The sequence below is a fragment of the Ursus arctos genome, unplaced genomic scaffold (genome assembly GCF_023065955.2).
Source record: "Ursus arctos isolate Adak ecotype North America unplaced genomic scaffold, UrsArc2.0 scaffold_3, whole genome shotgun sequence".
Classification (NCBI taxonomy): Eukaryota; Metazoa; Chordata; class Mammalia; order Carnivora; family Ursidae; genus Ursus; species Ursus arctos.
In genome coordinates this window covers 9,937,619-9,952,790 of record NW_026622985.1, presented here as the reverse complement: position 1 = coordinate 9,952,790, position 15,172 = coordinate 9,937,619, and the positions used below count along the sequence as shown (strand labels likewise).

The 15,172-nt window shown below is 39.4% G+C and overlaps 1 protein-coding gene across 1 annotated transcript in view; it reads left to right on the top strand.

The window, feature by feature from the left end:
• Nucleotides 1–15,172, top strand: part of STK17A (serine/threonine kinase 17a) — a 42,469-nt gene that overhangs the window by 5,180 nt on the left and 22,117 nt on the right. Inside the window, exon 2 of the mRNA XM_026502729.4 lies at nt 6,583–6,795. Coding sequence (XP_026358514.1) covers nt 6,583–6,795 — 213 coding nt within the window. The remainder of the gene's footprint in view (nt 1–6,582; nt 6,796–15,172) is intronic.

Below are 15,172 nucleotides of genomic sequence, written 5' to 3'. Positions count from 1 at the left end.
TCCCCCTGCTTGTGTTCCCTCTCTCGCTGGCTGTCTCTATCTCTGTCGAATAAATAAATAAAATCTTTAAAAAAAAATAAAATACAATCGCTTCTCCACCTTTTGGCTAAGATCAAGTATAAAAAATAAAATACATAAACTTAAGGATTTAATGAATTTCAGCCTCTTTATAAAGCTTTATGTAACAAAAATTTATAAAATCGGATTATGGAAGCAAGTGCATTAGAAAGCTAAGTAGCTATAGTTACTGATTCACCTGTTCTGGTAAAGAAGAAAGAACTACATTTATTGAGGGAAATTTTGCATCAAGTAGAGAATTCAAGTTAGACCACCTTCAAAACCCCTCTGTTCTCGGATTCTTTTTTTGCAAATTACTATCATTATCGTAGATCTAAAGTTCGTGCCCCAAACGATAAAAATAGCTACTGACTACTGATTATTTGCTGAATGCTCTACACTGCAGAGATGTAATTTTGTTTAGCCTTTACTATCTTCTTGCAGAGTTAAGTGCCATCAACCTAATCTTACAGATGAGGAATTCAGGCTCAGAAAGGTTGGGTAAATTGCCTAAGATTATCCAGTTACTAGCCAGAATTTAAAATAGTCTGTCTTTTAAAGCCCTGCCTGTTCTTGCCACTCATGCTGATAACTGATCTGATGGACTCACTGATTTTCATACTTAGGGTCAGCAGATATTTTGGGTTTTGCTGTTTTCCTTTCAGAGGTAAGGAAGACAGGTAGAGTCTGTTCTAGGTCTTTCTTGAATGGAGCTTCTTACATTTAATAGTACTCTAGTGCTATTAAAATAGGTAAATGTGGGGCGCCTGGGTGGCACAGCAGTTAAGCGTCTGCCTTCGGCTCGGCGTGATCCCAGCGTTGTGGGATCGAGCCCCACATCAGGCTCCTCCGCTATGAGCTTGCTTCTTCCTCTCCCACTCCCCCTGCTTGTGTTCCCTCTCTCGCTGGCTGTCTCTCTCTCTGTCAAATAAATAAATAAAATCTTTAAAAAAAAATAGGTAAATGTTATATATTAAGCACATAAGGCACTTTGCTAGGATCTGGCATTTATTGTCAGATGTAACAAATCAGTTACTACTCCCTTTATCAACAAGGTGACATGTCACATGGGAAAATTTTATGGGGAAAATAACATTTGAGCTGAGCCTTAAGGAATGGGTGGAATTTCAGTAGTAGTGATGAAAGATACTCCTCCAGCCTTGGCAATAAAACAAATAAGCACAGTGGCAGAAAAATTCAGTGAAAGAGGGAATAGCAAGTAGTCCGATGTGGTTAAAATATTAAACTTCATGAGATTAAGTTGCCATAGAACTTTTATTTAATAAAATAACAGGAACAGTTGTATACACTCAGGGTGCTTATCTGATATCCTGTTTGAGCACCTGCCGTGTGCAGGGCACTATGGAGATACAAAGATGAAGGATAAGTGAGGTCTAGCTGGGAGCTCATAGCCTAGCTAGGGAGACAGGCACAGTACAACAAATTGTACTATGTCAGACCAATTTAAATAACATGATACATGTATAAGCCCATCCAAACCTGTTACCATTCTTAAATCAGTCTGTCAGTTGATGGTAAATGTGGATTTATCCAGTACTCGGGTAGAAATCTACAAGTCATCCTCTGCTTCCACTTTTCCCTTTTCCCCTCATCTCTGCCTGCAATTCCATCTGCCTAGGAATGCTAATGAAACTTGGCTCTCTTTTATTTTGTTTTTAATTTTTTTTCTTTTAAGATTTACTTATTTGTCAGAGAGAGTGCGCAGGAGAGAGCAAAAGCAGGGGGAGAGGCAGGCAGAGGGAGCAGGCTCCCCACTGAGCCTGATGCGGGACTCAATCCCAGGACTCCGACTCAATCCCAGCACTGTGGGATCATGACCTGACCTGAAGGCAGACGCTTAAAGTTCTGAACCACCCAGGCGGCCCGAACCTTGACCCTCTTTTAAATGCATTGTCTTTTCCTAGCCTCTACGCTGCTGTTTTAGCTGAGACCCACTACCTTGAATTATTTTATTGTTTTCCCTAGTTTCTAGTTGACATTTTGCAATATACTCTTCATAACACTATCAGAATTATCTTTTAAAAGCAATGATTTAAAAAATTCTAACAAGTAGCCATTTTTACCCTGAGAAAGCCCAAACTCCTTAGCATACTTCTTAAAGATGCTCACCACACCTTCCTAAGCTTTACCAGTTAGGCCTTGGCAACGCGAAGATGACTAAAACCTAGTCTTTGTTGTTGGGAGGCTTAGACTGGTGGGTCTAAGTCCTTCCTCTTATTACTTGTTGATGGATCTTTACTTTCCCACCACTCTGCAATGTATTATCATTGAGTAGTTCTGAAATATATTGATTTTTTATATCCCCCCCCAAAACTGTTTAAGACAAACCTGAGTTGTCAGTTTAGTGTGTAATAGTAATAGTAAACCATAGATTTTTGTCAGATGGATGAAGAACTCAGAAAATTATAGTAACTGTAGTCTAGGAAGAATTTTGGCTAAATCAATAAAGAAAGTAGAAGTGAAACAAACATTTTATGCTCTTCAAACCTCAGCAGCCTCAAATCTGTATATTAACTGTGGCCACTAGTGTCAGAAGAAACCTTTATTTTATGCTTTTGCCTAAGTAACCTAAAATTCAGGGTTTCGGTACAATCATGATTTTTACCATGAAGCTGTGGCAAAACAAGCATGTTGGAATCCTTGTGGGATGTGGAATTTAGACACCGTGATGGTGTAATTCTTCATGTGTTCACTAGGACTCACGCCGAATCTCACATTTCTGTGTACTGGGTCGCTCTACAGAAAGAACAGTTTCAGAAATATCTTTTTATCTCCTTTGGACTCTTCCTTGAGTCACGTCAAGGGTACCCCTCCCATCACACCAGTCATGTAGAGATGAAGACAATACAGGTTTCCTCAAAACCAGCATGATCTGCTGTGCTTGCTGTCAGTCTCAGGATCAGAATGACGGGAGAGTTTCTTCAGTGTGGGATGATGCAGGGGTGGGCAAACTGCTGCTGGCCGCCTATTCTTGTCAGGCTTATGGGCTGTATAGAATGATTTTTACATTTTTAAATGGTTGAAATAATCAGAAGAGTCATGTTTAATAACATGGAAATTATATGAAACTCACATTTCAGTGTCCATAAAGTTGTTTTTTGTTTTTTTTTTTAAAAAACCATTCTTTTACCTTTTGTCTGTGCTTTCGTTTTACGATAGCAGACTTGCTTAATGGCAACAGAGACCAGCAAGACCAAAAATATTTGCTATCTGCCCCTCTACAGAAAAGTTTGCTGGCTCCCAACATAACGCGTGACACAGTGGAAAGAAAAGAATAAACCTGAAATTGTGAGGAGTGCTTCCACAAAAACAAAGGCTGTGTCAGGAGTAGTCACAGGTGTGGGTGGAGAGCCATGGGAGCTGTGCTGGTGACCCTAAGAAATGGTTGTATGGCCCCAGATGCTGGATTAAGTGTGGGTCTCTTTCCTGTACTTGCCCCTGGTTCCTGAATTTAGCAGTAGCTTTTCTGTAACAAAGGCTCCCAGAGTTTGTAGGTTTGCAATGTATATGAGTCCCTTTTCCCTTTTGAGTCATCTGTCTCCCCATCTGTGCAAAAATACGCATTCAGGCCAGATATTAAGTAGTATTTTACTTACTGCAGAGTACCATATTGCCTGGAATGTTAAGTGTGTGAACAGTAAATGTTTGTGTGTTTGATGGGGGAATATTTTGAAAGCAGTTCAACAGAGTCATTTCTGATTTACCAGGAACATGCTTGCTGTCAATTATATATGTTGGTTATTTTTTCATAAATGAAACTTTCTCTTTTTTTTCTCTTCTTTTGAAACTTCTGACATATTAATGATTTGATTCTTTTATATCTTTTTTAAAGATTTTATTTATTTGGGAGAGAGAGAGCAAGCACGAGTGGGGGGCAGAAGGAGAGGAAACAGCAGACTCCCCACTGAGCAGGGAGCCCAATGTGGGGCTTGATCCCAAGACCTTGAGATCATGACCTGAGCTGAAGGCAGATGCTTAACCGACTGAGCCCCCCAGTCGCCCCTGATTCTTTTAATATCTATGAGTTTTTTTCTCAAAAGAACCCAATGGTCCTTAGGAACCTTTTAAAACTTGATGGAGATGTTAGTGTAACGATTTTGTGGGGTAAAATAAAAGACGTTAATCTGTGATGAATAGGTTTATGATTTAATCCCTTAAGAATCTATAGAAGTCGTTCACATTTTGTAAACAAAACTTTGATCTGAACAAGGATGCAGTTAGGTAGATTGCTACTTATGTGAGCAACTGCGTTCACCGATATGCCTGAGGATATATCCTTTAACATTTTTATTAGTGGTGGTTACAAAAGTATAGAGCGCATGAAAAATATATTTGTGGTTAACAGTAGTTAGGAAGGAAGAATTAGTACTCAAAATTACATCAGTAGTCTAGAAGGCTGGGTCTGAACCTAGAAATTAGAATTTACGTGAAAGCCTTGACTTTAATTTTTTTAAACATTTTAAAAATTGGGGCACCTGGGTGACTCAGTTGGTTAAGCGTGCAACTCTTGGTTTCCGCTCAGGTCGTGGTCTCAGGATGGTGGGATTGAACACCAAGTAGCGCTCCACGCTCTGTGTGGAGCCTGCTTAGGATTCTCTCTCTCTCTCTCCCTCTGCCCTTTCCCTGCACACTCACTCTCTCTCTCTCTCTCTCTCTCTCAAGTAAGTCTTTAAACAAAAAACCATGTTTTAAAAATATACTATGAGGACACTGGCTTGAAAAAATTCAAAAGGAAAAAGATCTAGGTGGTTTATTTACCAGCTCGATATGAAATATGAAAAACCGGTCAGGTGTTGTTTTTTTTTTTAAAGCAAATATTAGGTTGTATTGTACCAACATCAACAGAATAATCATGATGTAACCCTTCGACTTGAGCATACTTGGGGGAGTTGCGGCAGATTTGGTTGGCACATTTTATCCGCAGTCCTGATGAGCCATAATAAGGAGAAAGTCTTAAAAACCTTTATGGGGATGAGGAATGATTGAAAATTGGAAAAAGGAGGGGCGCCTGGGTGGCTCAGTCGATTAAGCCTCTGCCTTTGGCTCAGGCCATGATCCCAGGGTCCTGGGATTGAGCTCCCTGCTCAGAGGGGTGTCTGCTTCTCCCTCCGCCCTGCTTGTACTCTTTCTCTCCCCCTCTTGCTCTCAAATAAATAAAATCTTTAAAAAAAAAAGATTGGAAAAGGGAGTGGCATTTAACAGATCTTTAGAATCTGTCACTACCCGATAGATCGGTATTTGGAAGAGAAAGCTCTTTCTGTACTGCTGCTCCGCAAAAGGCCAGACTTAACAGCCCTTCACTTCAGGCTTGGAATGAAAATCTTATTAAAATAATATGCACCCAGGAGTGGAAGAGACTACCTCACAGTTTGAAAGAAGACACTGACATTGGCATTTGGCATTAGGTAGAGGGGGAAAAAAACTGATTTCTAAGCTGCCTTCCAACTTAAAGATTGGCTATTTTTGGGTGATGACTATCACAAATTAATGATTTGTTTGATTAATAGTATTTTATTTAGCACTTATTATGTGGCAAGTCCCATGTTAAGCAATTGATCTGTATTATACACTTGAGTTCTCACACAACCCTGTGAAGTGGATTCTGGTGTGTCCTCTTTTACAGTAAGGAAGATGAGATTTAAAAAGGTTAAATGAATTGCCCAAGGAGGCGCAGAACTATTTGTGGGATTCAAACCCACATCTGATTCCAGAGCTCATAGCCTTAATTTTCTTAGTTTGTTATACCGATTCCCCTGTGACTTGCTTATTAGTTTAGTAACAAGTGATAATGTAATGTATCAAAATAATGCTTGTTGTATCTGTCTTTATAGGAAAACTAGACATTTCCAGCTAATGCTGTAGTTGAAATACATAAATGAGATCCCTAACTTTTATAGTTTTTTTTTTTTTTTTTAAGATTTTATTTATTGGACAGAGAGAGAGACACAGCTAGAGAGGGAACACAAGCAGGGGGAGTAGGAGAAGGAGAAGCAGGCTTCCTGCTGAGCAGGGAGCCCGATGCGGGGCTCGATCCCAGGACCCTGGCATCATGACCTGAGCCGAAGGCAGACACTTAACGACTGAGCCACCCAGGCGCCCCCCTAACCTTTATAGTCTTAAAAGGTGATACAGTATTAGAGTCAATTCAATTCTTTTAGGAATTCTGATAACCAGTTTCTGTTAATAAGTCAAATGCCTTTTTTCAAGATTTGAATCATTCTTATGTATAAATGTGTAAAAAAAAAATTCTTTATGTATAACTGCAAAAAATACTGACTTTAATATTTGGTTATTCTCTGTTTAGAAGGAATTTTGCAGGTTTGCCAGTTAAATTTTATTTGATTACAGATGTACCTATTAAATTCCTAAGTGGTAGTGCTGCATTTGTGATTGAATGTGGTCTAAATTTGAATATCCACTGATGAATATTTGGAAATTTTATTAAAATTTACCATTTCTAGAAAGTTGTCAAGTTTAACAGTGAGTGTTTTTGTTTAATTCTAGGGGGAAATTTGCAGTGGTGAGGAAATGTATAAAGAAAGATTCTGGAAAAGAATTTGCAGCAAAGTTCATGAGAAAAAGAAGAAAAGGTCAAGATTGTCGGATGGAAATAATTCATGAGATTGCAGTTCTCGAACTAGCACAAGACAATCCTTGGGTCATTAATTTACATGAAGTCTATGAAACTCCATCAGAAATGATCTTGGTTCTGGAATAGTAAGTATTGTTTTCCTTAGATAGAGTTTGTGTGACAGTCCACACTTTGTAGGCTGCTAGTCATCTGTGATATGCGTTGCAGCCTGGCTCTGGAAATCTGACGATTTTCCAGAACTTTTTCATGTGTTTCTCTTGTTAATTTGGAAAATACCAAATTAATAAGGATTTGCATGTATATTAGATTTTTTATTTTCATTCTTTAATGAAATTCTTCTGATGGTAAAGTTCTCTTATGTTCTTATTAGAGGCATTCTACAGAAAGTAAATAATACCAAGGTAATATTAAAATAAGAGACATTTTACAATCCCTTCCCTGTTCATATAGTCTGAGTTAACAACCTCCTTTCTCTCAGAGACAATTGTTTTGATTCATACCATGTTTTCATTTGAGTAAGTAGGGACTGTATAGGAGACAGCTTTGGAAAATGAACATTTTTTTCTTCTTAAGAAATCCTGTTTTCCTCTCTGCTTCTCTGACCAAAGGAAATGATTGGTAGATTGGAATACATTGGAAGTCTTCACTACAACAAGAAACACAAAATGAAAAGACAAGCTCAGGGAGAATAGTTTTATCTGTTCACCCAAAATGCTTAAAATTTCTTTACTATGTAAGTAGATATTACAAATTACACAAAAACATGAATCTCCCAGTTTAGAAACAATGGACAAAGAATATGTTAAACAGGGACGCCTGGGTGGCACAGCGGTTAGGCGCCTGCCTTCGGCTCAGGGCGTGATCCCCGCGTTACGGGATCGAGCCCCACATCAGTCTCCTCCGCTATGAGCCTGCTTCTTCCTCTCCCGCTCCCCCTGCTTGTGTTCCCTCTCTCGCTGGCTGTCTCTATCTCTGTCAAATAAATAAATAAAATCTTTAAAAAAAAAAAAAAGAATATGTTAAACAAAATTTCAACCAAGTGAAGTTGAAGATCTAATCAGCTTTATTAAGTGATTCTAGCAAGCGGAGGGCAGCTCCCAGGGGTTGTACAAAATGGACAGTTTTTCTAGGAAGGAGGGTGTGGCAAGAAGTTATTAGCAAAAGAAAAGAAAGGATTGTTTCAGGCAAGATCACCTTCCCTTATGGGACGGGCAGGGGGTCTTATTAGGTGGATTAGCTCATCTTCTTTGGGGAGGACAGATAGGGCCCATGCGAGATTCCTCACTGATGCTGGTCAGATATTTTCTGACTGACTGGTTAAGACTTACACTTCTGGAGAAGGTTGAAACTGCAATTAGATTAGGTATTAAGCCCCAGTTTGGTGATTTGGTTTAAGTGACACCATTTTGGGCCTGTGCTTTTCTTTTTAACAGATATGAAGAGAAATTCCACATAGACATACATATATATAAATGCCCTGTATGTACACGAAAAATATATGATTTTCATAATGTAAATTTAAAAATAAGTTTTCAATTTCCCCTTAGAAGAGTAGCAAAGATCATAAAGAAAAAGTGGTATTCGTGGATTGAACCATCTGATTTATACTACAGGTGGGACTATTAATTGGTGCACCTTTTCTGGAGGACACACTGGAGTTATGTATCAAAAACTTTAAAAAAAAAAAAACAAAAAACCACTCTTTAATCCAGCAATTTCACTTACATATTTTTTCACAAGGAAATAATCAGGCAGTTGGGCAAAGATGTGTTTGAAAATATTCAGTGAAATGTTTTCTTTTTAATGAAACAAAAAAGAAATAACCTAATTGTTTAGAAGAAAGGGGTTAGTTGGTTAAAGAAGTGATAATGTCACAAAGTGAATTACTGTGCAGTTATTTAAAAAGCTAAGGTGGATATAAATCTTTCGACATAGTCTTTTTAAAATGTTGTTAAAAGAAAAAGTTTAAAAATGTGTGTAGTATTGTTTTTTAAAAATTTAAAAGTTTGTAGAAAGCAAATTCTGGATGGCTAAAATAGTGGCTCCGTCTTGATAATGTAATTCAAGAGCACTGTGCTCATAAATTTTAATTCCATAACTTCACTTATCGGAATCCCTTCTAAAGAAATTATAAAATGTGAACGATGAGAAGAACAAAAAGTGTTTCCCGCGGGGTATTTTTAATTATAATAGTAAAAATACTAAATGATGGCTGATTAACAAACATAATGTCTGTGAATCGTTTCCAAATAAAGTTGTTTTCTAACTTAAAAAAAAGTTGGTTTAAGAAAGCTCCTATGTAAATCCCCAGCCTACGTAGGTTTTTGGTTTCCAGTTTGTTTTGGAGAGGATTAAGGCAGAATTGGAAGTTGATCTAGAAAAGACTTTGTGAGGTATTATTGTCTGCCCAGATCTCGTTCCTCTCCTGTTCTCACCAAACCTGCTCTTCAGCCTTTAGTCCCGGGCTCTTCTCGGGTCTTCCAGTCTTTCAGCCAGTTCCTGACTTTTTGCTGTCCTGTGATTGATTCCCTTTTCTTCTTCGGTAGTTGTTTCAGCTCATCTCTGGCCAGCCCCTCCCATTCTTTCCTTCTTCCTCCTAGTCTTCCCCTGCACCTGCTTTTGCTGGTTTGAAACCCCAGCCTGTGCGCGTCCTGCGCACCCAGGGGCAGATCTATGGAGTCTCCCACCTGCTTGTTCCAAGTGTGAAGAGTCCGCAGATGGGCTTTTGCTGTCATTGGGTAATTCTTTACCTAATTTCTCATTCTTTTAATGGATTCCCCCCACCCCGCCACCTTCCGCCACCAGGATCTACTCGGAACCTGTAACACACTTAGTACATCACCTGCTTTCGTCTTTTCTCAGATACTGAGCCCTTGCTCCCCTTTCTGGAGAAATAAAGGCCGGTAGGCACACTCCCTCTGCATCCCTCACCCCTTCCCTTCTGTTCCAAGTTTCCACTGCTTAACTCTGAGCCTATGATCGTAACTTGTGCTCTTTAATTCTCTTCGTTCCTTGGCTAGGGCCGCTGGTTTGTTTTTAAATCAGTTCACTGGCCGCTCTCAGCCCTTCAGCCCCTCTTCCAGTTCTCTTCCCTTGTCTGCCAGTGTTGTGGCTCTCTCACCCTCAGATTCCTTTTCCTCAGCTTTGACTGTCTTTAAACCATAGTCCTGGCTCTCCTCTCCTTCTAGTCCGTGGTGTTCTTCAGCGATCCCCATCGGCACACGCTTCCTTCCGCCGCACCAGCTCTTCCCAAACCCGGTTCGCCAAAATCCATCTCCTCTTTTTAGTGTTGGCTTCTTACTCTCTGTAAACACTGTATCATACTTTCTTTCTTGAAATGATGTTCTTTCTTGGCTTTCATGGTCCTCTTTTTTTTTTTTTTTTTTAAGCCTCGCTCAGCCTTTTACCCTGCTTCTACTGTATGAATACAGGCGCTCCCCATAGTTCGTTAGTGTTGTTCTTGTCATACATTTATATTCTGTACATTTACTCCCAATGATAACAATCCATGTTTGTGGCTTCAGCTACTATTTACATGTGATTATTGCCAAATCTTTGTCTCCAACCTTGGACTTTCTTTTTTTTTTTTTATTTTAATGATTTTTTATTATATTATGTTAGTCACCATACAGTACATCCCCGGTTTCCGATGTAAGGCTCGATGATTCATTAGTTGTGTATAACACCCAGTGCACCATGCAATACGTGCCCTCCTTACTACCCATCACCGGCCTATCCCATTCCCCCATCCCCTCCCCTCTGAGGTCCTCAGTTTGTTTCTCATAGTCCATAGTCTCTCATGTTTCATTCCCCCTTCTGATTACCCCCCCTTTCTTTATCCCTTTCTTCCCCTACCGATCTTCCTAGTTCTTATGTTCCATAGATGAGAGAAATCATATGATAGTTGTCTTTCTCTGCTTGACTTATTTCACTTAGCATTATCTCCTCCAGTGCCGTCCATGTTGTAGCAAATGTTGAGAACTCGTTCTTTCTGATAGCTGAGTAATATTCCATTGTATATATGGACCACAACTTCTTAATCCAGTCATCTGTTGAAGGGCATCTCAGCTCCTTCCACGATTTAGCTATTGTGGACATTGCTGCTATGAACATTGGGGTGCATATGGCCCTTCTCTTCACTACGTCTGTATCTTTGGGGTGAATACCCAGTAGTGCAATGGCTGGATCATAGGGTAGCTCAATTTTTAACTTTTTAAGGGACCTCCACGCTGTTTTCCAGAGTGGCTGTACCAACTTGCATTCCCACCAACAATGTAGGAGGGATCCCCTTTCTCCACATCCTCTCCAACAATTGTTGTTTCTTGCCTTGTCTATTTTTGCCATTCTAACTGGCGTAAGGTGGTATCTCAGTGTGGTTTTGATTTGAATTTCCTTGATGGCTAATCCAACCTTGGACTTTCTAAGTTCCAACTGCCTACTGCCTATCTCTGTATCCAACCACACATCAGTTCAGGATCAATTGTGCACTCCTGCATTGCCCTGATAATGCCTGTTTTTCATTTGTTCCCCCTTTCCGTTGTTACCCCCATTTTTTTCATAGCTCAGCCTAGAAACCTTGATACTATCCTTGTTTCCCTTATCTCCTTTAAAAGCTCATATATAATAAATTACCAGGTCTTCCACTTAAGCCTCACCCCTGCGTCCCTTTTTTCTTAGTACTTGCCGTTTCTCCTCTGTATTGGGTCCTCATTGTCTCTCCCAGGGACTCTCGGTAGTTTCGTGGCTGATCACCCTGGCTTCAATTCTAGGACGTGCCGCAGGCTTCTGTTAGGTAACTAAGACACAGATGTGGTGATATTATTCCCTTGCTTAGAAATCTTTGGTGGCTTCTCTTGATTCGGTGATCATGGTTTTAGAACCACACATCAATATGATTTGGCTAAAAATGTTTGTGTTCTACTTTTTGTTTGAAGGCAAAGTCTTAGAAATACACTTTTAGATATTGAGATATCAAAGCTCTTGGTCACATCAGGATTGTTGTTACGGAGCTAGGCAGGTTTATGGCCACTGTGTCCCTAATGCATTTCCCATACAAGTACAGCCATATGACTAGGTGCTGATAGGTGCTGGTGGTTTAAACGTAAAAACAGCGCAGCCTCTCCCCTCCAGGGGCTGCAGGTGTAGTGAAGGAAATACAAATGATTGCGGCAAGGTGGTGTTTTACTAGAAATGCTTGCTAGTTGCTGTGGGAACACAAAGCATAATGGTTGTGTTAAGAATTTACTGTGTGCCAGGCACTATGCTGAGCCTTTCAGCCAGCTTTATATAAATTACATGCTTTATAACCACGATTTGTTTCATTTTTAAAATTTTTTCCAGCTTTATTGAGGTAGAGTTGACATAAAACATTCGGTAAGCTCGAGGTGTAGAATGTGCTGATTTGATGTGCTAATGTATTGTGTAATGATTACCACCATGGCATTAGCTAACACCTGCCTCAAGTCCTATCGTGAGTTACCTTTCGTGTGCGTGTATGTGTGGGAAGAATGTTGAAGATTTACTCTCTTAGCAACTTTCAAGTATATAATATAGTATTATTAACCATGCACTATGCTGTACATTAAATCTTCAGAACTTACTCATCTTGTAACTGGCAGTTGTACCCTTTGACCACTATCTCTCCTTTTCCCCCACCTCCCCACCCCCTGGTAACCACCATGCTAGTCTCTGTTTCTAGGAGCTTTGCCTCTGTAGATTCCACATATAAGCGGACTGTATTTGTATGGGTGAGTAATATTCCAGTATATGTACAACACATCTTCTTTGTTGTCCATTCTCCCATTCATCCGTTCGTGGACGCTTAGGGGTTTTCATATCTTGGCTATTGTGATCAATGCTGCAGTGAACATGGGAATGTAAATCTTTTTGAGATTCTGTTTTCATTTCTTTTGTATGTATATCCAGAAGTGGGATTTCTAGATCATATGGAAATTTTATTCTTAATTCTTTGATGAACTCCATATTGTTTTCTTTTTCTTTTCTTTTTTTTTTTCTTTTTTTTTTTTAGATTTTATTTATTTGAGGGGTGCCTGGGTGGCTCAGTCATTGAGCATCTGCCTTCAGCTCAGGTCATGATCCCAGGGTCCTGGGATCAAGCCCCGCATCGGGCTCCCTGCTCCGCTGGGAGCCTGCTTCTTCACTCCCCCTGCTTGTGTTCCCTCTCTCGCTGGCTGTCTCTGTCAAATAAATAAATAAAATCTTAAAAAAAAAAAGATTTTATTTATTTGACAGAGAGAGATAGAGAGCACAAGAAGCAGGGGGAGCAATAGAAGGAGAGGGAGAAGCAGGTTCCCCGCGGAGCAGGGAGCCCAATGCGGGGCTCGATCCCAGGACCCTGGGATCATGACCAGAGCCGAAGGCTGACTCTTAACCATCTGAGCCACCCAGGCGCTCCCATACTGTTTACCATAGTGGCTGCACCAGTTTACATTCACACTAGCAGTGCCCACGGAGTCCCTTTTGTCCACATCTTTGCCAACACTTGTCTCTTTTTGATGACAGCCATCCTAACAGGTATGAGATGATACCCAATAGTGATTTTGATTTGCCTTTTCCTGATGATTAGTGATGTTGAGAACGGTTTCATGCACTTGTTGGCCATTTGTATGTCTTCTTTGGAAAAATGGTTTGTTTAGTTTCTCAACCCATTTTTTAATCAGATTGGTTGTACAAGTTCTTTATATACTTTGGATATTAAGCCCTTATCAGATAGATGATTTGCAGATATTTTCTCCTATCCCATAGGTTGCTTTCCATTTTGTTGATGGTTTCCTTTGCTGAGCAGAAACTTTTTAATTTGATGTATCCCCACTTGTTTATTTTTGCTTTTGCTGTCAAACCAAGAAAATTGCCAAGACCTATGTCAAGGAGCATATAGCTTATGATTTCTTCTAGGAGTTTTACAGTTCAGGTCTTACATTCAAATCTTTAATCTATTTTGAGTTGACTTTTGTGCATGATGTAAGATATGGGTCCTTTCCCCATTTTATGTTCTTGGCTCCTTTTTCATAAATTAATTGACCATCTGTGCATAGTTTTATTTCTGGGCTTTCTGTTTCTGTTCCATTGATCTGTCTGTTTTTATGCCAATACCATACTGTTTTTATTGCTATGGCTTCGATACACACACACACACACACACACACACACACACACACACACAGTTTTTTCCACAAGAAATTTTTTGTCATTGCAGTACAACTGGTATATAACATTATGTAAGCTTCAGATATACAACATAATTTGACATCTGCGTGTCCTACAAAGTGATCAGCACTAAAGGTCGAGTTACCATCCATCTCCGTATAATTGGCCCCCTTCACCCATTTTGCCCACCTCTCTCCCCTCTGGTTACCACCAGTATGTTCTCTATATCTATGAATTTTGTTTTGTTAGTTCATCTGTTTTGGTTTTTTTAGATTCCACAGATGAGTGAAATTATATGGTATTTGTCATTTCACTTAGCATAATACCTTCCAGGTCCATCTGTGTTGTCACAAATGGCAAGATTTCATTCTTTTTAATGGTTGAGTAGCACTTTGTAATTTATTTTGAAATCGGAAATATATTTTGAAATCCAGATTTGTTGTTTCTCAAGATTGCCTTTGTTATTCAGGGTCTTTTGTGGTTCCATGCAAATTTTAGGATTGTTTTTTCTGTGTCTCTGAAAAATGACATTGGAATTTTGATACGAATCGTGTTGGATCTGTAGATTACTTTGAATCGTATGGACTGTTCAACAGTATTAATTCTTCCAACCCATGAGCATGGTATAGCTTCCCATTTACTTGTGTCTTCTTTGATTTCTTTCATCAGTGTTTTATAGTTTTCATTGTATAGATCTTTCACTTTCTTGGTTAAATTTATTCCTAAGTATTTTATTCTTTCTGATGCCATTGAAAATGGGATTATTTTCTTAAATTCTCTTTCTGAAAGTTCATTGTTAGTGTATAAAAACACACTGATTTTGGTATATTGCTTTTGTATCCTGCAACTTCACTGAATTTGTTTATTTGTAAATTTTAGAACAAGATTTTATATGAGAAAAAATTTCAGAGGAGTAATCAACCTGAGGTCACACTGCAAATAGCAGAGCCGAGATTCAGCCTGGGAGGGTGTGATTCCAAAGCTTTTAGCCATGAGTTGTGCTGCTTTATGCTGCCTGGAGGGACGGAGTGCTTCTGGAGAAAGAGACATTTAGCGTTATACACTAACCCCTCATTGCCTTACCTAGGATATTTCAGATTGTTCTCACTTCATCTCCTGTTTCTCTGACTTCTGCCTCCTCTCCTGCTAGTCCTTTTCCAAGCTCACCGTGCATTTCAGACAACTCTCTTTTCTCAGCACTTAAAGATATCATTGCATTGTCATCTGCCTTGTGTTGTTTATGGTGAGAAGTCTGCATTGATTCTTGGTTCCCTTATAAATGTCGTGTCTTTTAAAGGACAGTAATTCAGTAATTTGAGCATAATGTGCCTTGGT